The 19659-nt window shown below is 33.3% G+C and overlaps 1 protein-coding gene across 6 annotated transcripts in view; it reads left to right on the top strand.

Moving 5' to 3' along the window:
• Positions 1-19416, top strand: part of UBE2D3 (ubiquitin conjugating enzyme E2 D3) — a 28407-nt gene extending 8991 nt beyond the window's left edge. For 5 of the 6 annotated variants that reach the window (XM_045820419.1, XM_045820420.1, XM_045820421.1 and 2 more), the window contains exons 3-9: positions 5192-5255; positions 5342-5373; positions 12630-12707; positions 13797-13902; positions 15879-15972; positions 16356-16405; positions 17934-19416. In XM_045820419.1, coding sequence (XP_045676375.1) covers positions 5192-5255; positions 5342-5373; positions 12630-12707; positions 13797-13902; positions 15879-15972; positions 16356-16404 — 423 coding nt within the window. In that variant the 3' untranslated portion in view covers position 16405; positions 17934-19416. The remainder of the gene's footprint in view (positions 1-5191; positions 5256-5341; positions 5374-12629; positions 12708-13796; positions 13903-15878; positions 15973-16355; positions 16406-17933) is intronic. The other variant, XM_045820422.1, reaches the window with a different exon arrangement.
• Positions 19417-19659: the final 243 nt, after the last annotated feature.

The raw sequence follows: 19659 nt of genomic DNA, 5'->3' as shown, positions 1-19659 counted from the left end.
AATTACTTTTGAAAATTCTTTGAGTAGCTTCACTAGAAATTGATCTCCTTGGCAATAAAACAGATATTTTTCTCATTTGGCTTTCATTTAAAGGTCATGTAACTTTTAAATAGTTAACACTGGATTCACATTGACTGTGGTAGTAAGGTGCAAATTGCTGAGTAGTTATGGAGAAGCTAATCCTAAGAAAATGTCAGTTTTCCATATCTTGTTCAGTCTGAGGCATTTATTTCTTCAGTAGATGGAGAGTTAGGTTTGCCAAATGCTGTATCAATTTCTTTTAAATACATCTTTGGATGGAAGGACACTCTTGAGAAAACAGCCTTTTTGTAACCTATCTCTAGACTTATTTTTCAAGTTGTCTAGTAGGTAACTTGATAACTTGATAGCTGTTTTGCTCTCCTCCCCATATTGAAGCTTAGCATACCCTGTCGTTGAACTCAATCTTTTCTTTCCCTTAGGAGAAATAAGGGTAAAATGCTTTGTATTTGAGATGATGTTTCATGCCCAGGAATTTAGCTGATGTTCTCTCAACTGAATTACTGCTGGAGCTTCCAAATGTGGTTATCTATTCATCTGTATTAATTATATATTACATATTATAGTAGGAATACCTACAAACATGATGGTGAAGGTCTGTGATACCCCACAAGTTAAATGTTTTTTGTGGGCATGTGCATTTTAGGGGCTTGAGGGTCAACAGTGTATCAGATTCTTAGAAGTCCTTGTTACAGGTAGTGTTAAGAACCAGTGTTCTGAATGCTATGTATAGTTTTATATTACAACATCTGAAAACCTGCAAAACAATGCTATATATTCTTAAGAGATACATAGTAGTGTATAGAAATTAGTAGTGTGTGGAGAAGAGGCAGGAACCAAATTTGGGATACTCTGTTAACCTCTTGGGGAAAGAAAACAGTCTAGGGAGTACACGAGAGATCTTCAGTTATATCTGGAGCATTTCTTAAATTTGATGGAAGTACAGTAAAAATGTTAAGCTTAACTATCAAGCTGGATACACAGATACATGGGTACTTTTAGGATATGACTTAATTTTGAAAATTGTAAGAATCACTTCTGGTGTGCTATACTAGTAGGTACGTTGAAAAACCAAAACCTCCTTTGTTTTCTGCTTAAAACTGGAAGTGACTTCCCATTCCCTCTGGGATCGTCTTGGACATGATATTCAAGATTCTGAAAATGATCCAGCCCCAATTAACTTTTCTGGCCACAACTGCTACTCCCATACTGTTACCTTGTTGTGTCTTTAGTACACCAAACTACAAGCAAATTTTCACACCGCTGATTTTGAATGAGTTTCTTTACTGAGAATCCTTATCTCTCCTATCAGGACACAGCTCAAATGTCACTGTTCTAGAGGCAAGGTTAGTGGTAGCTTTTCAGGATTCATGATGCAATTGAATGCCTTTATTTTAAGCACTTAGGTTGTTGAAATGTAATTTATTTATTTATTTATTTTTTTTGCATTGTGCCTTTTTATTAGCTCAGTATGTTGGGGAGGCGGGTATTCGTGTGTGGTTTGTTTTTGTTTTTTTTTTTAATCTTCAGGCCTAACATGCTTGACATCAAAAAGGTAGTCTCATATAAATGAATAAATGTTTTGATGGTGAAGCTTTAGCTAATATTATACTTTAAGTTTTAGAAATGGATTTAAATTAACGTCTAGTTTCTGTGAATAGATTGAAAGTTAACTCTTTTCTAGACAGGCAGTATGTAGCTTTAGGAACTAGAGCAAGGTATAATCTCAGGGCCAGAAATTGCCTATCTACATGTCAAACAAGCTTTTTGCTCTCTCCATCACCCAGTATGGCTTTTTTTTCCTTTTTCTTTTTTTAATTCATCATGGGTGAATTAAAATACATGGCACATGTATTTTAAAACTAATGTTCAGGGCACATGCCTGCCAACAGGTCTAGGTCACATCCTTGTAGGCCCTAATTAGAGAAGGAAGAAGTGTCCTTTTCTAGTTTCAACTTGAAGAATCGGGCAGGTATAATGGACAGTCTGATCAAGTCAAGTCTTGGCTTTGGTTACTTTCCAATTTCTTGAGCTAATTACTGAGGCTGAAGGGACAAATTCTGTGATTACCCTGAATAAATTGGTTTTCAGTGGCTGACAAATCACATTTTATTTTCTTGTTCTATGGGCATAATAATATGACAGTTACTTGTTATCTTAGAGTTGAATGCTTGTTGATACCTGATTTAAAAAACCTGTTTTGATCCTTAAATAACTTGACATAGGTCATTTTTCAATGTTGAATTTCAGTAGATTTTAGTACATAAATTGACTGGCCTGGTTTTTATTTAAATCATTTATTCGGAGATGACTTGGTCATGCAAAATAAGGCATTTAGAAATCATCTGAGCAATAAGACCCTGTAGTTACAGGAGTAAAATGTTGAAATTCAGTGCTTAAGTAACTGAAATTATACCTTAACTCTAAAGGAGTGATGATGTCAACATATAAAGGTTTATGAATAGTAGTGTACAGAAAAACTATAAGAAATATTTTCTTAAAGTTCATCATAATTAAAATGTGTAATTTTCAAGTAGGATATTGATGTATTCTAGATTAGCTTTCATATTACTGAGCTTTCATTTATAATAAAGTTGTGTTTACATCACTGTAGGGTATTTTATTATTACCAGCCATCAGTAAATCAGTTTTTATATAAAAATAACTGCTGGGTATTTTCTTCAGGCATTTTTAGCAAATCTGTTTATTCAGAACATAATGTATTCAGTACATAATTTGGGGTAGATCAGTGTAAGAAACTCGTTTCAGTAATAACTGAGTTCATGTTCTTACTGGACATTTTTAGGTTGAACCACATGAAATTGCAGTTTTTGTAGTTTAAATATGGCCAAATATTAGTAATTTTGTACAACTCAAGCTATTAACAAGGTTTCTTTAGAACCCCATCAACAGATACTCCCTGAATTGCTGACCTAGTGTTACTAATGTATAACATCTCATGGCAGTGTAATTGCTAGATGACTGCATCATGGAGAGCTAAGCATAAAAATTCGTCACATAGGTGAAAAATTTATATGGGCTAAGGCTTTAATATGTAACCTATTTATGGATCAATTTTGCTTTTTAATAAACAAATGATATGAGTGTCTACCCAGAAAATTTTGCCTTAGGGGGTGGGTGGTATGCAAGTGGTATGATTGTGTAGTACCTAAGTACATCATGTGCCAGGTTTTATGCCAAAGTACTTGAATTCTCTTTCATTTTTCTCAAAACTTCTATGCAAATAGACATTTGTAAAGATGATGAAATAAACCTAGGAAATAGTGGGTTGGATAAAAGTCAAATTTCAGAGTGATAACAATATTCAAGGAGGGCATTGTCAATGTCCTTATTTCAGGATGATACATTTGGGCATTTGAATTGTATATGTGAGTTTGCATTTGGTTTTTAGTAGCATTCTTGAAAATTCACATCTTTATCTTTTGTGGGAAAGAGAGGGGTGGTTTGGAATCAGGTAAGTTTAACCTTGAAGTAAACTTTCTGTGTTCCTTAAGGGAACTAAAGAGGAAATTAGGCTGCATAAACCAGCTTCTGGTTTCCTCTTTTCTTTTCAGTGGGCTAGTTACACGGTAGAACTTGCTGTATAAATTTTGGAGCATAGGAAAATTCTGTGTTCATGTAAGACTATGGGATGGTTTTAAAGTAGATTGCCATTATAAAGAAGTGGCTGATCGAGGAATGCAAATAATCATTGTTTGCTCAGTAATGGATAGTTGATTAAATCAAGTTGCCAGTACTTTTTCTGCTCACATGTTTCAGAATCAATTGATATTTTGTAAGGTTTTTATTTTAAACATACATGATTTCTTTTAATGCACTGTTTAACTCTGAGATAAGAGTTCTTATAATTCCTACTGATGAGAATCAGCAGTGTTTGGCATAAATTTCCTCCTGTTCTTAACTATGTTAAACATAAGAGGGTATATTTATGTAGTAAGCATATAGATCTGATCTGGTCTGATCTTACATCATCCTCACATTTTGAATCCTGGGATCTCTGGCTGTCTTGATAACCTTTATAAGCAGTCATGGTATGAGTTTCAGAGGCAAATTGGCTGAGTATCAGACAATTTTTTTCCGGTTTTCTTGAGATACCACTGACATACAACATTAGTTTTTGATGTAAACAATAATTTAATTTGTGTGTATTGTGAAATGATTACCACAAGAATGGTTCTTCACTGAATATTGCTTTTTTTATTTTAATGGAGTGAATCCAGGCTGATCATTCCAGAACAACTGGCCATTTTTTTTCTGAAGTGCAATTTGATCATATGATAAAGGCAAATAGTTGCTGTAGTTATGTTTCTGCAGTGTTGTATAGTCCGGGAATGTTCTTAGAAGCCCATTATATCTCATGGGTCTATAAACTTTTATAGGGTTTTATATATAGATATGTAGCTACATTATCTTAAATGTATTTTTAAAAACCGAGTAAAGAAACAACTTTATTTTCTTACTAGATAATCTGTATTTGTTATGCACAAGTCATGGAAGGGCTAAGTACAAATTTTTTGTAAATGGAAGATCAGATGGCATTGTGGAAACTGTATGGTAGTTGCTAAGAGAAGATTTCTACCTAAAGAGATAGGTACTTCTAGAGATGCGATTTTACTCAGTATTGAGTAAAAGACAAGATTGAGCAGAGGCAATAAGATCAAACTAAAAAGGGTATGTATCTAACTCCCCGAGAAATTTTTCAAGTGGAAAATGAAGTCCATAGTTTGATTCAGAAAGAAGAGAGGATTTAAGACAGTAAAAATGAGGGCCTCTGAGATGGTCTGCAAGTTGAGCAAATGATACAGGTCTTGAGAACTATCTTTTGTAGGTTTTTAAGCTATGAAAGTATGTGTTTTTTGTTTTATTTATAAGAGGACAGCTATTTGTTCATGTAGTAAAAATTTTCATACTGACGTGTATATACTTTTGTCAACCCTAGCCCAGGTGATTGTGTTGGGTAAATAACTATACTTAACTATATCCCAGGATCTGGGTTAGGTTTGTTTAAATGTTCTCTTCTAATAAGAGTGTATTATTTATGTGAATAGTGATTGTGTGTCCTTAAGAGAATGAGGTGAAAATAAATTGGAAGCAGACTGTCTTTACTTAACTGTTTTCTGCCTTGGTGTAGGAACTTAGTGATTTGGCCCGTGACCCTCCAGCACAATGTTCTGCAGGTCCAGTTGGGGATGATAGTAAGTAACTTTCAAGTTCATTTTTATGGCTAATTTCATAAAAGCTTGTACATTTTTAGATAATAATAAGAGTTTTTCTTTTTTAGTGTTTCATTGGCAAGCCACAATTATGGGACCTGTAAGTATTAAGAATTTAAAATTTTTTGCTTTCAAAAATTTAGCTTCTATCTAGTTATTTTTAATTTAGTCTTTAGGTTTCTTTTATTACATCATAATTCTGTTTTAGATATGCCGTAGTTGTACTCTTTCTTCTGAAAGAGTAATTTAATGAATTGTTCATTTGTTATACGTATTGTATGTGTTTGTCCCTGTTTTCTAGAGTATAGCATCCTTTGCCTATGATATATCTCTTCACATCAATCTAGTTTACCTTCATAGCAATATAAAGCATTTTCACAGAGCTTCATATTATTTATGGAGCCATTTAATTTACTGGCTCTACCATGGTGTTATTCAAAGATCCTACTCTTTTTGGATAACTGCCCCCAATCTAGCTTTAATTGTGTTATTTTGATACTTGATTTTTTTTTCCTGGAACTTTAGTTTTATACAAAATTTGAGTATCTTTAGGTAGAAAGTGATATTTTGAATACAGCAAAATTCCTTTCTATCCTGGGTAGATAAGAAACTGTATATGCTGGATAATTGAATATTCAGAATTATGGATACCATCTAAGAATTTCACAGAATTAGAACGCAGTAAAACATCGTGGGGTAAGACTGTATCTTGCACAATACTTAAATTTTTTTTTTTTACTTAGAAGGCACTTTCAGATTTCTGTGCTAAGTTATATGTGTGTCTTACTGAATGTTCTGCTTTCTTCCGTTTTTAATGGTTTAATCTCAACATAAATGGCAGTAATGTATTAGGGTGAGATAATGGCCATTACGTAGATGTTTATAATTCTAAAAGGAGAAATACCCTTGGAAAAGTTGGCCAGCATATGGGTTGGATCAGCAAGTATTTGTTCAGCAATTCTGGTTTTGACATTTTTAGTCCTTTTTTTCTATCTCAACTAATGTGAGTCCCCGCTGTGTGCAGCCATGAAGGATACTAATGAACATAATAAACATGATCCCTCTCAATCTTCAGGAAACTTAAAATCTACTGGGAGGCAGACAAAATACGGGAACTACGGAATATGTATAAAATGCTTAATAGAAGAAATTTATGGGAAACAAACAGGGATGATTTAGCGTGATTATGAAATGTTATGACCTAGAGGTAGGAAGATTATGAAACATTAAATCAAATTTAGAGGAGAAGGTGGTATATTTAGTTTAGTAATGTGAAGTGTATGTAGATTCCAATAATAACTGCAGTCAGGATTATTCGTTTTCGGTCTCAAGGGCCCCTTTTTTTCTTTTTTTTTCTTTTTTTTTTCCTTTGCTTTGCTTTGCTTTGCAAGTGCTTTTTCTAATTGGTAACAGATTGTTTTTAATAACATTAACTAGTGACTTTACCCACTTTGGTCCATGAAGTGTTTTAAAATTTGGCAATGTTTTTAAAAAAACAAAAAGACCTCCGACTAGGCCTTCTCATTCTCACAAGCAATAGTAGCTTGGGATAGAGTAGCAGCTGCTTCCCTTTTTTACGTGGGGTTTGTCTGTCATAGTTTCTACTAGATCTGCTTCATTTTGCCTACCTAGAATCTGTAGGCACTTAAAATTGCATCTTCTAGAATTTTTCCATTATAGAACACTAATTTTCAAAGCAAATAATTAGTAAAATGCCTTATTATATCTGCACAAAGTTCATTTTTTGATCTAGTGGGTGATTTAACATAGTCTCATTATAAAAATTAGTTGTCAATACCAATACAAAAAAGAGTTGGTAATCAAGACTGCCGGTTTGGATGGTGTGCGTAACAAACCAACTCTTAAAACCAGTGTGAAGTTTTCCTGCTTGACTTTTGAGGCTTCACTTTACTGAACTGTTGTTAAGGTGTATACCTACAGTAAAATGAAAGTGAAGCATAAATGAGTAGTTTATGCTAGTAATTTTCCAGAGAATAGGAAATTAAAAATTGCTTATCCTGACAATTTTTTTAGCTGTTTACTTAATTTGCTTTTATTTTTCAAAATGTTTTTTATTTAATATATCTTTCAGGTTATGGCTATAACAGCAACCTTTTAGTATATTTTAATGACTAACACTTTTCTCTTAAAAGATTTGATTTTCAGAACTATTTAAATACTTTGATTAACAAAAACAAAAAATATATTTATACCGCAACTGCAATTTTGCTTTGGCTGCATTATTCCCTGAAATGTACCTATTTTCTAGAGAGGTTAATTCTCACTGTATAATTTCAAGGAGGATTCAAAGGTTACAAAAACTTATGCAAAATACTAATCTTGTGCTCTTTAATAAGTAAGCACCTAAGTTTAGGTGCTGACTTGTAAATAGTTAATGATTACTCTTACTATGTAGTCAGTGAAACATCTCGTGTTATTTTGGCTTTTAATTGCATCTTTGTGTCAAAACATCACAGTTTGATTAGGTAAATAATACTTTATTTTGTTAGCATGCTACCCTACGTGGGATGCAGATGTGACCCAAAACAACAGAGCCAGTGGGGTAATAACCTATAATTGCGGATTTGCTGGAAGAACAAATGATAGCAAAATTGTTTTTGCTTAGGAGTATTTCTTTAGGCCAGTGAGAGTGATGACTGCCACAGAACTAAAGATTCCTGACTTTCTAAGGAATAGAGCATCTAATTTAAGTTTTAATAAGAGAAACTATGGAATTTTAGTGAATTATAGTCAGGAAATGCTCTTGGTTATTATAGTTAGGCAAAATGCTTGGTTCTAATAATTATAGGCTGGCTTATTCTTTTTAAAGGTAAGATACTTTGGAAGCACAAATATTCATAAAAACTAAATCTTTGAAAGAATTGGGAACATTGCTAATTAATGTGGTTTTTAAACTTTGGTTGGCTTTTTAGTACTACATTAAAGGCAATTTCTATTAAGAATTGACGCATTGAAGAGAAATTAAATTCCTTAACCTATTCTTAATGTTTACATGCTTGATTTTTCTTTAATAACTGGAAATTAAGCTGGCAGAAAGAAAATATTTTGAAATTATTTGGAGAACCATACTGACTTCTAATCTATGATAGCTATAGAAGAGTACAGGCATACCTCAGAGATATTGTGGGTTCAGTTCCACATCACCTCCATAATGCTGGTATCACAAAGTGAGTTGTATTCTTTCTACTAATAAGAGGTCTTGGCTTCAATTTGTTTTTGTTTCTGGGGTGTGTGTTTGTTTTTTAAGTGTAGTAAAACGAGATATGCCTGTATCATAACTGTGAATAATGTAACCTTTGACAGCCTGAACAGAATCAGCTAAACAAACATCTGAAATTTAAAAAAAAAAATTGGTTGTTACATTTTATTGGTCCATAAGCATTATTTCTTCCATTTATGTTAAGTGTATTGTGTTATTTCCTGCAAAGTCTAATGATACATAAAAACTCTTCCTTAAGTACTCTATGCTTTAAGAAGCTTTGTAGTCTACTGGAAAAGGGAAAAGTAAAAAAAAAAAAAAAAAAGATGTGTCTGTTAAAATAATGTGCGTACAGAGGTATAAGAGAAGGGTAGCCAGCAGATTGGATTGAAGGGAAGGCTATATTTATGTATGGTCTGGCAGATAAAGAATATTTCAAGCATTGGGAAAAAAGAAAATGTGAAACATAATTATTTTATGTGAAGCAATGAGAGAATATTTTGGTGGAAAATAAAACTAACTGGATTGGTGGGAACCAGATCATAAAACATTCAGAGTGCTTAGGAGTTTGAACTTTATCTTAAAAGCTGTGCTAGATTTCAAGCTGGGGAATAACTTGAGTCTTAAAGACGACCACTTAAGCAGTAGCGTGTGGGACAAATTAGAGGGAAAAGCCAGAATGAAGGCAGGAATACCAGTAGCAAGTCATTGCCATAATGGTAGACAAAAGATAGAGTACTCCTCCCTTTTCCATGGGAGGATATCTTCTAAGACAAACCCCCAGTGGATGCCTGGAGTCATGGATAGTGCCAGACCACACACACACACACACACACAGTGTGTACATAGTATATATAGTGTGTGTACATATATACATACACACTGTTTTTTCTCTATACATATACATATATCTATGGTAAAGTTTAATTTATAACTTAGGTACAGTAAGAGATTAGAACAATAACAAAATAGAGCAATCGTAACAGTATATTGTAAAAAAAATTATTTGAATTGTGGACTTTTAAAAAATATCTTACTGTGTACTGTGTACCTTTTCATGTAAAAGTGAGGTTTTGGTGGGGGTTGTGAGGTTTTTTGGTTTGTTTTTTGTTTTCTTTCTTTGTTTTGTTTGCTTTTCTTTGGCCTACCCAAATTGCAGCATCCCTACTTTTGCCCCTTGAGGTCATTATTAAATAAAATAAGGGTTACTTGAACACAAGTGCTGTGATACTGTGATCTGATACCAACAGACTAATAGACATGGAACATATACAGTTTATGCTGGACAGAGGGATGAGTCGTGTCTGGGGTGGGATTGAATGGGACAGCATACCAAGAATGGCATGTAATTTAAAACGCATGAAATTGGTTGTTTCTTGAATTTTCTATTTAATATTTTCTGACTGTGGGTAACAAACTGCAGAACTGAAATCACAAGGGAGGAACTACGGTAGTTAATACCTTGAGCTAAGTAACGGGCAGAGGGTATAAGCGGGGGGGGGGGGAGGGGGGGGCGGAGAGTAGGATAGATAAATTCAAGAGATTTTAAGGATCGTTAAGATTCAGTAACTGCTTTGAAGACATAAGACAGTTGATAATGAGATCCTGATTTCTGGCCTTAGAATTGTGATTGGAGTTTTGAACACATGAGATATCCAAATAGAAATACTTGTAGGCATTTGAATAAATGTCCTGCAATGAATAACTTTGGTAAAGAAAGACTAAAGAGTTACCAAAAGTAAGTATGGGTCAGGAGATAAAAAGAAGCTGAATCTATATGGATATTAACATTGTAGGGTTGCCATAGTAGAAGTTGACTGACACTGAGAAGGGGTAACATGGAGCAAAACTAGGGTAGAAGGTTTTGAACAAAGAGAGCCAATAATAAGCTTTGGGTTTCCAAGATTTCAGTCAATTTACCAATAAAAGTATTCCTTTTTGTTTTTCTTTGTTATATTTTCTGTTTACTGACAATTTATGGTAAATATGATGTACAGCTTCAAATTTTTAGGTGGCATAGGTTAATTACCTCTGCATCTTGTGATTTTACCAGTTAGTCCTCTTTGCTTTGGTGGAATTTTAGTGTTAAATTGTAACCTTGAAATATTTTCATTTTATAAATTCTTTTCTTGAATTGAAATGAATTTTGGCTTGCCTAAATCTCAATAGATAACCTTTACTCAGAAGCAGTCAGATATAGCACTTGACTGTATGAAACTTGGAATGAAATCTTAAACAACTTTTGGAATTGGGTTTTATAAAAAAAATTTAGGATTTTTTTTTTAAGATTTTATTTATTTTTAGAGAGGGAAGGGAGTGGAGGGAGAGAGACATCGAGACATCAATGTGCAGTTGCTGGGGGCCATGGCCTGCAACCCAGGCATGTGCCCTGACTGGGAATCGAACCTGCAGTGCTTTGGTTCGAAGCCTGTGCTCAATCCACTGAGCTACACCAGTCAGGGAAAAAAATTTAGGATTTTAAAAAATTGTTAACTGTATGCAGTAGAGACACATTTTCAGTATTACCTTATGTTATAAAAATATGCTGGTTTAAGCATTTATTCTTAGTTAATATAGTCATATTAATAAAGATACTAATCTAATAAATTCATTTTAGTTTCTTATGTTTTACATTGATTTTTTTCTATACTAAGAATGCTGCTTTGCAGTCTTAGTTTTTTTAATTAAAATTTTGTAAACAATACAAAAAGGAGGGAGTTTGGCGTAGGACTAACTTTATAGTTCTTTTATTTCCTAATTGTATGTTTCTTTGGATGTGATTCTTCATCAGTAACTTGACCTTCTTTAAATAGGTATACCCTGTTCATTTTTCATATCTGTAACATTTCATTTCATGTCTCTTCATCAGACTGTAAGTCTATCAATATTAAGGAATTTTTCTTTGTATCCCTTATATATAGAAGAGAGATTAATTTGAGTAGTATTTTAACTATTTCACAGAGTTCTTGGGGTTAAATGAGATACATTAAAGTGTCAGAACTGTAAAAGTTTTTACTTAACCTAACACCCAGAAAGTGGCATACTGAAAAGGTACTCTAGTGTAGTGGGGTGGATGTTAGTAATAAATCAGTCATTCTACATTTTAAAATACATCTTTTCCTGTCCAGGGGTAATAAAACAATTTCATATTTTCTTTTACCTTAAAATCATTGATTAGATCACTAACTTCTTTCATCACTCTTTGATTAGTGTTGATGAGCAGTTTTTGTAAGACCTGGGTGTGAATCTTGGTTCTGTGATACACCATTTGTACACCTGACTAAATTACTTATTTAAGTCCCATTTTATTCATCCATAAAACAGGGACAGTGTTATCTTTTTGTTGGTATTGGTTAAATTAATGTAAAAATCTAACAAGTAGTTTCACACAAATGTTGCTTCGTACTGAAACTATTTGCCAAGGGAGTTCTTCATAATCAAGTTATAATAAGCAAAACAGCAAAGGAGAAAAAATACTGCTATAGAGTGAAATTTTGTTTTCTATTAAAATGGAAACATGACCATTCCACATTGTTTTCCAAATCTAGTCATCCTGTTTATTGATTTGCTGTGGAGAATTCAGTATACTTTTGAAGAAAAAACTTTTGTGGTTTCAAATGAGGAGTTTGAGGGACAGTTGAGAATTAAACTATTTAAAAAGCTGTTTCTGTTCTGCTTCTATTGAAGGTAGTTGTATGTTACCTACAGTAGCTAATATTTTGGTTTGCCAGTGACCAGAATAATACAAAGCCATCTGTGTATATTTGACTATCTACAAATGTAAGAATTTATTTTCAAATTATAGTTTGAAAATATATTATTATGTAGACTTTACTGCTATATGTACTTTTCCTTTGTGAGAATAAAGACCTAGAACACTTGCATCCTGCATAATTTTTAAAATACTTTCGGTGATTTATGTAAAATGGGATTCATAAGTAAATTAGGGTTCATTGTTCTGTAGTAAATTGTTTTTCCATTAATGTGAACTGAATTTTAGGTAATTTAGCCTTTTATTGCTGTGTAAATAGGTGATTTGTTTCGTATGAGAAAAGTACTTAGAAAATAGAATTGTTACATGGATTATTTAGCAATAATATTTTAAGTATCAGTTAAGCGTATTTTCCTTTTCACAGAACGACAGCCCATATCAAGGCGGTGTGTTCTTTTTGACAATTCATTTTCCTACAGACTATCCCTTCAAACCACCTAAGGTAAGTTTTTCCCCCCAAATCTGTTAGTATAGATTTATGCTTTATTTCAGAGTAATATAGCATTCTTAGAAATAGGGGATGGACAGCTGTCAGAGAGGAGAAGGGTTGAGGGGATGGGTGAAAAAGGTGAAAGGATTGGGGGGCAAGGGGAACAGATTACCAGAGGGAAATGGGAGTGGGGGAGGTAGAAGAGGGTAAAGGGGAGTATAAATGGTGATGGAAGGAGACTCAGCTTTTGGGGTGGTGAATATACGCAATGCAATATACAGATGATATATTATAGAATTGTACATCTGAAACCTATATAATTTCATTAACTACTACTATTCCAATATTTCAACTTATACTATGATTGTGCTGGAGTTTAGACAAACTATAATCATTTTGGGATTTGAATTTGCATACATAACTGAATAAATCTTTCAAAACATTGATTTGCTAAATGCACTGAAGTGGACTGGTTTACAGGTATCAAAACATGGTCCTTGGCTTTTCAAAGCATTTGGCACAAATTCAACCTATAGGAATAAACTATAGGAGATAATGTAGATGTAGTAGAAGATTGGCTCTTAACTATATAATCATCTTCATCTTGTGGGTACAATGTGACATTTACTTGAGATATGATATTCAGGGGTGTACACTATATTTTATGTACAGTGGAAATGCAAGCAAATACATACTTTTGCAACTTGATACCTTAAATGAGCTGGTCTATAAATTTTGGGTTACAGTCAGCAATTCCTTTTTTAATGAATGTTAAAATAAAAATGGGGTCAAAGTTAACTAACCTTCAGAGCATCCCACCATGTCACTGAGAATAACATTTTTGCCCCAAAGTTGTATTTTTTGTTTAAATTTAATAAGTAATAAGAAGGAGCCCCTGAGGGATCTTGGTCAGAATATAAAAACTGGTCTCTTAAAATTTTTGGTCTTTTTATGTATATAAATTAGGTTTTAGCCATTCGATTTTCTCTAATTGTGTCAATATTTTAAGTCTTGCTAAAAATCTTCTGCTTAAATTTAGAATGCTTGTTTTTATTTGGGAGAAAAACCTGAAGTTTTGTGTTTTTGTTTTTTTAATTTTAGGTTGCATTTACAACAAGAATTTATCATCCAAATATTAACAGTAATGGCAGCATTTGTCTCGATATTCTAAGATCACAGTGGTCTCCTGCTTTAACTATTTCTAAAGGTAAAATAGTTTTAAAGGAATAGTCTCGAATTGCTCTGATTTTCTAATAGTTATGAGGAGTTTCCGTTGTGGACCTATTTGTGTGAATCTTGAGTATGCCAACTTTTTGGTAGGAGGTAGGGAAGGAATAGTAAGTTATATAATATTTGCTTTTTTAGCAATATTGATTGAAGAGATTTTGTGGGATGAAGTTAAAATTCAAATTAGGTTTTGGGGGCATTATTTGCAAATAACAAAAGCAACGTTTATTTTTATTGATTCCTGTAGTATTTTTCCATCTCAAGCTACTTGCACATCTCACTTGATTACTTATTATCTTAACTAAAATGGTATACCTAAATTTAAATGGCACTTTTGTATCTTGAGATTTCCATTGCGGGACAATTTTTTTTTTTTTTTTTTTTTTTTTTTTAATTTTCTTGCTTGTTTGTTTTTCCTATAAAAGGCGTTTTGAAAGAAGCCTGTAGTTAGCCTTTTTTAAAAAGTTTTAGGAAAGGATTATGTGAACACAGTAGGTTGTTCCTACTTAATATTTTAAAATGAGAGAATCCTCTTGGAAGTCTCTCTAGATTAATTCTGCTCTTCTACTTTTAATAGGGATTTATTGTATTGTGTGTCATCTTAATAATAAGTTGCCCAGTCTCCATGTGAATATCCCAGATGGAACTAGAGTATCTCTCTCACCTTTTTGAATGACTGGTGCCTTTTATGTCACTTTTACCCCACAGATAAAATCACATATCACAAAACTATTTAATGGGAAGGAAGTCTGCCTTCAGTAATTTTTCAGTTTCTGGTATTGGCTTAGCATTACTTAGGCTCATAAGTTTGTACAGTGCATTTGAGTCTCTTTAAGGGGTGGTAGGTATAGCGTTTCTCAAACTTAAAACTGGAATCATTTTTAGTGGAGAGAAAAATAATTTGGGTTAATGCTGCCATAATTTTTTCAAGTCTGACATAATTTTAGACCTGTTTTTACCATCTTGGATACATTTCATTTTCTTTGAAATTGGGTTCTCTTACCACCAGATAGATACCTGGTATTATGAATACCTTAAATACTAGTTTTCCAGTTTTTATCTGTGTCCCCTGCCCCCGCACTTGGATGTGAAGTTACATTTTCTATAGTATATTACACTAATACTTTTTCACACAACGGGCATTTAAAATGAATTAGATAGGGTATTGAAAGTTCAGTTAGTAATTGACCTTGGTGTTGTTTGATTTAACCAATACTCTTGGTTATATGGTCTCTGCCTTATAAATTCAAGGGGACAAAACATAGTTTTGTGAAACCTCCCTGGGAGCAGGATAGAGATTTGATCTTATTATGCTGAACAGCTAATGATAAAATGGTATGGATATTTTCCAAATATTCTTACTCCATTTATTTTTTCCTCCCTCAGAATACCAAGAAATTCCAGTGACTTTCATTCTAATACCACTTAATTATTTTTAAAGATAACAAACTAGTATGCCATTATTTGACTATATTGGAACTCCTGAGTTTGGCAGTTTTTATAGTTAGTACTAAACTTGATACCAACAAAGCTCTATTTTTAGCATTTATTTACTAGGAGCTTGTCTCCTGTGAAGCAAAATATCTAAATCTTTATCTCATTAAGATATAAACTAATAAAAATATTTTGAGGGTTGAGGTTTATAATACAAGTTTTTAATTTCATACTATTGTGGTCAGAAAAGATGCTTCATAAAATTTGTCTTGAATTTATTGACACTTGTTTTGTGGCCTAAAATATATCAGAGTGTTTGATGTGCACTTAAAATGTATATTCTGCAGTTTTTGGATAAAATGTTCTTAAATTATCTAGTTGTTGGCATTTCAGGCTGTTGTTTTCTTAATGGTTTTCCATCTGGATGATCTGTTCACTGATTTAAATGGGTATAATAGTGTTTTTAAATACACTTTTCTTTATCCAGATTCCTGATGATGAGTAACACTTGTTTTCTTGCAGTTCTTTTATCCATTTGTTCACTGCTATGTGATCCAAACCCAGATGACCCCCTAGTGCCAGAGATTGCACGGATCTATAAAACAGACAGAGATAAGTAAGTATGTAGTAGGTAAAGAAAAGTAATATAAAGCTTTTTCTCTTAGTGAGTTAGGTTTATACTCTGCTCTTAAGTGGTAATGTCAAGAAGACTTGATGCTTATTTCTGGTAAGATGATACAAATCTATAGGTTTTCGTTTGTGACAGTAAATAGCCCTCTAAAATGTTGTGTTTTTCTAACCTGTTCTGTACTTTGTCACTTGAATTATTAAGTTTTAGGAAGAAAGCAATTCATCCCAATTAAGTTTTTGAAAAAAAAATATTGGTACTATTGTAACAATTTAATCTGAATTTCTCAAATACTTGAATTATTTTTCTGTACAGCCTCACCATTATAATTTTTGTATTATCATTAATGCGAAGTATACTTGTTCAATTAGGTACAATAGGTTAGCAAGAGAGTGGACAGAGAAATACGCTATGTTGTAGGGTAAGAGGATCTGCACTCTATGGTGCGCTTATTCATGGTACTGCCAGCACTTGAGTGCTGCATGCTCTAAGGCACTGTATTGTATTAACTAACAAAAGGTAACCAATGTGGCAGTTTTCTGAAAACTGTTCCTTTAACTGCTTGATCTGTTTAGTGTGAAAGCATACCCAGTAGTTATTATTGCTTGAGAGTATTTTTGCATGACATAGCAGTTATATAGCACTAGTAAGAAATGGAAATTTAGTACCTTTCAAAACTCTAAGGTGTTTAAATTTTAATTTTAAAATTGTTATATTTTAAACTTTATACCAATACTATGTGGAATGTGGTGATGTAGTTCAAATTTGCCAAGATAATGTAAGGGGAAAACTTTTAATTAAGCCTAAGCATCTAAACTAAATCTTTATTACTGACATGCATGCATTAGTGTCAGCTCTACTTTGTGGCTCCCTGTGTGCTAAATGAAACCATCATTTTAAAGTGCTGGCTTTTTGAGAGGGTATCCTTAAAGGTAACCATGAATTGGTAGAAAGAACTTCAATATTTTAAGTTGAGAAAAGTGGTTGAACCCTGTTTAGTTCTTGGTTTGAAATGAAGCTAGTTAATACTTCATAAAGTTCAAACCATAAATACCTAAAAGTTCTTCTGTGCCCTTGTATATTCATTTCTTACAGTCGTTACATTTTATTTGTTGGTAAGTAAGACTATAGCATGGGTGTAAAAGGGAGAGATGATGGCATTTATCAATATTAGTGATCCTCCTCAGTAGTAAATAACCTTGCTTGTGTGTGAATTACCTGTTGATCTTATTAAGCAAAGATGCTTCTAGTAGTACTCCTACAGATTCCCATTCATCTGGTGTTAAGAGTGGGGCTTATTATCTCCAATCAATACACTACTTAAAAATGACACGTGGTTCTAATGAATCATACCCCACATACCCATCTCCCCTTCAAAACTGTTCTTTTACCTACCATACTCCCCAATGTCTTCTTAATCTTCTGCCAGTGCCAATCTCAAAGGCGTTTTCTCTTCTGGTATTACCGAGGGTCAAGTAAAGTCTAGGATTCGGGTAAAATGGTTTAGTTAACAGTTCTGGCTTTGATGGAAATTTCTATACATGTACAGAATGTGTACTGTTCTGACATAACTCCATGATGAACTGGAAAATAATTTTTTAAATGTTAAAATTTATTGGAATGGATACTAATTATAGATTTTCTAAGAACATTAGCTCAGAGATAAAAGGTCTTTGATTTTTGTTAGCCTTCCCAGTGTCAGTACCACTTTATTTTGTTCGGTAAAATACTACTTGTAGTGGGGGGGCTTTTTTGGGGGTGGGGAGCATAAGGTTCTCATTTTCCACAATGCTTTCAGTGCCAATATTAATTCTCCCAGTTAGCTTTATTCCAACTGTAACCATTAGATGACTCCACAACAGGTCTGGAGGTAAAACAGAACTTTTTCCCTTTAAGTATTTTTGTTTTACCTTTTTTTAACTTCAAAATAACATATTCTTTATTTACAGGTACAACAGAATATCTCGGGAATGGACTCAGAAGTATGCCATGTGATGCTACCTTAAAGTCAGAATAACCTGCATTATAGCTGGAATAAACTTTAAATTACTGTTCCTTTTTTGATTTTCTTATCCGGCTGCTCCCCTATCAGACCTCATCTTTTTTAATTTTATTTTTTGTTTACCTCCCTCCATTCATTCACATGCTCATCTGAGAAGACTTAAGTTCTTCCAGCTTTGGACAATAACTGCTTTTAGAAACTGTAAAGTAGTTACAAGAGAACAGTTGCCCAAGATACAGAATTTTTTAAAAAATGGAGCATGTGTATTATGTGGCCAATGTCTTCACTCTAACTTGGTTATGAGACTAAACCATTCCTCACTGCTCTAACATGCTGAAGAAATCATCTGAGGGGGAGGGAGATGGATGCTCAGTTGTCGCATCAAAGGAAGCAGCATTGTTGTAGCAGCATCCATTCTTGTATAAGCCTTCCACTGTTAGAGATCTGAGGTTACATGATATACTTTATGCTCATAACTGATGTGGCTGGAGAATTGGTATTGAATTTATAGCATCAGCAGAACAGAAAATGTGATGTATTTTATGCATGTCAATAAAGGAATGACCTGTTCTTGTTCTACAGAGAATGGAAATTGGAAGTCAAAACACCCTTTGTATTCCAAAATAGGGTCTCAAACATTTTGTAATTTTCATTTAAATTGTTAGGAGGCTTGGAGCTATTAGTTAATCTATCTTCCAATACACTGTTTAATATAGCACTGAATAAATGATGCAAGTTGTCAATGGATGAGTGATCAACTAATAGCTCTGCTAGTAATTGATTTATTTTTCTTCAATAAAGTTGCATAAACCAATGAGTTAGCTGCCTGGATTAATCAGTATGGGAAACAATCTTTTGTAAATGCAAAACTGTTTTTGTATATACTGTTGGGATTTCCTTCATTGTTTGACATCAAATGATGATGTAAAGTTCAAAAGAGTGAATATTTTACCATGTTCAGTTAAAAGTGCACAGTCTGTTACAGGTTGACACATTGATTGACCTGATTTATGCAGAATTAATAAGCTATTCGGATAGTGTAGCTTTAGTATGCTGCACATGATACCGGCAACCCTGGAGTTCATAGATGGACTTGGGACCCAGCAGTTTTGAACATGTATATGGAGTTTAGGAAATTTATTTTCCAGGTGCAACCCCCATCGAACTAAATTTTTTTTATCTTGTACACTTGACAGCTAAAAAAACCATAACATGGGAGTAATAATGGGTTTAAATTTACAAAATAAAGTACTGTTTTGGTGTGGGAGTTGTCATTGAGGCTGTGTTGAAGTAACTTTTAACTATGTGGGATATTGAGTATCCATTGAAATGGATTTGTTCAGCCATTTACATTAATGAGCATTTAAATGCAACAGATATCATTTCAGGTGACTTAACATGAATGAATAAAAGTCAATGCTATTGGATAATTTTTTGTTTGACAAGTGCTATGTGTGCCACTAATTTCTGTAGTAACAAGGGCATTATCATTCTTCACCCTTCCTAATTCTCACCATATAGTTTAATTATTTTTTCCTAGTTATTTTGATTTGTCCATTGCTTTCTTAAAATCCTGTATTCAATTTGTAAGCACGTCTGTGACTTTTCTCCACTTCCACATTTTTGCACTGCTTACCTTATGTGCAATCTTACTCCTTGTCTGCACAGATGTG

The sequence above is a fragment of the Phyllostomus hastatus genome, unplaced genomic scaffold (genome assembly GCF_019186645.2).
Source record: "Phyllostomus hastatus isolate PE091 unplaced genomic scaffold, TTU_PhHast_1.1 phas_scaffold_39, whole genome shotgun sequence".
NCBI classification, from domain to species: domain Eukaryota; kingdom Metazoa; phylum Chordata; class Mammalia; order Chiroptera; family Phyllostomidae; genus Phyllostomus; species Phyllostomus hastatus.
This window is presented reverse-complemented; position numbering and strand designations above follow the sequence as displayed.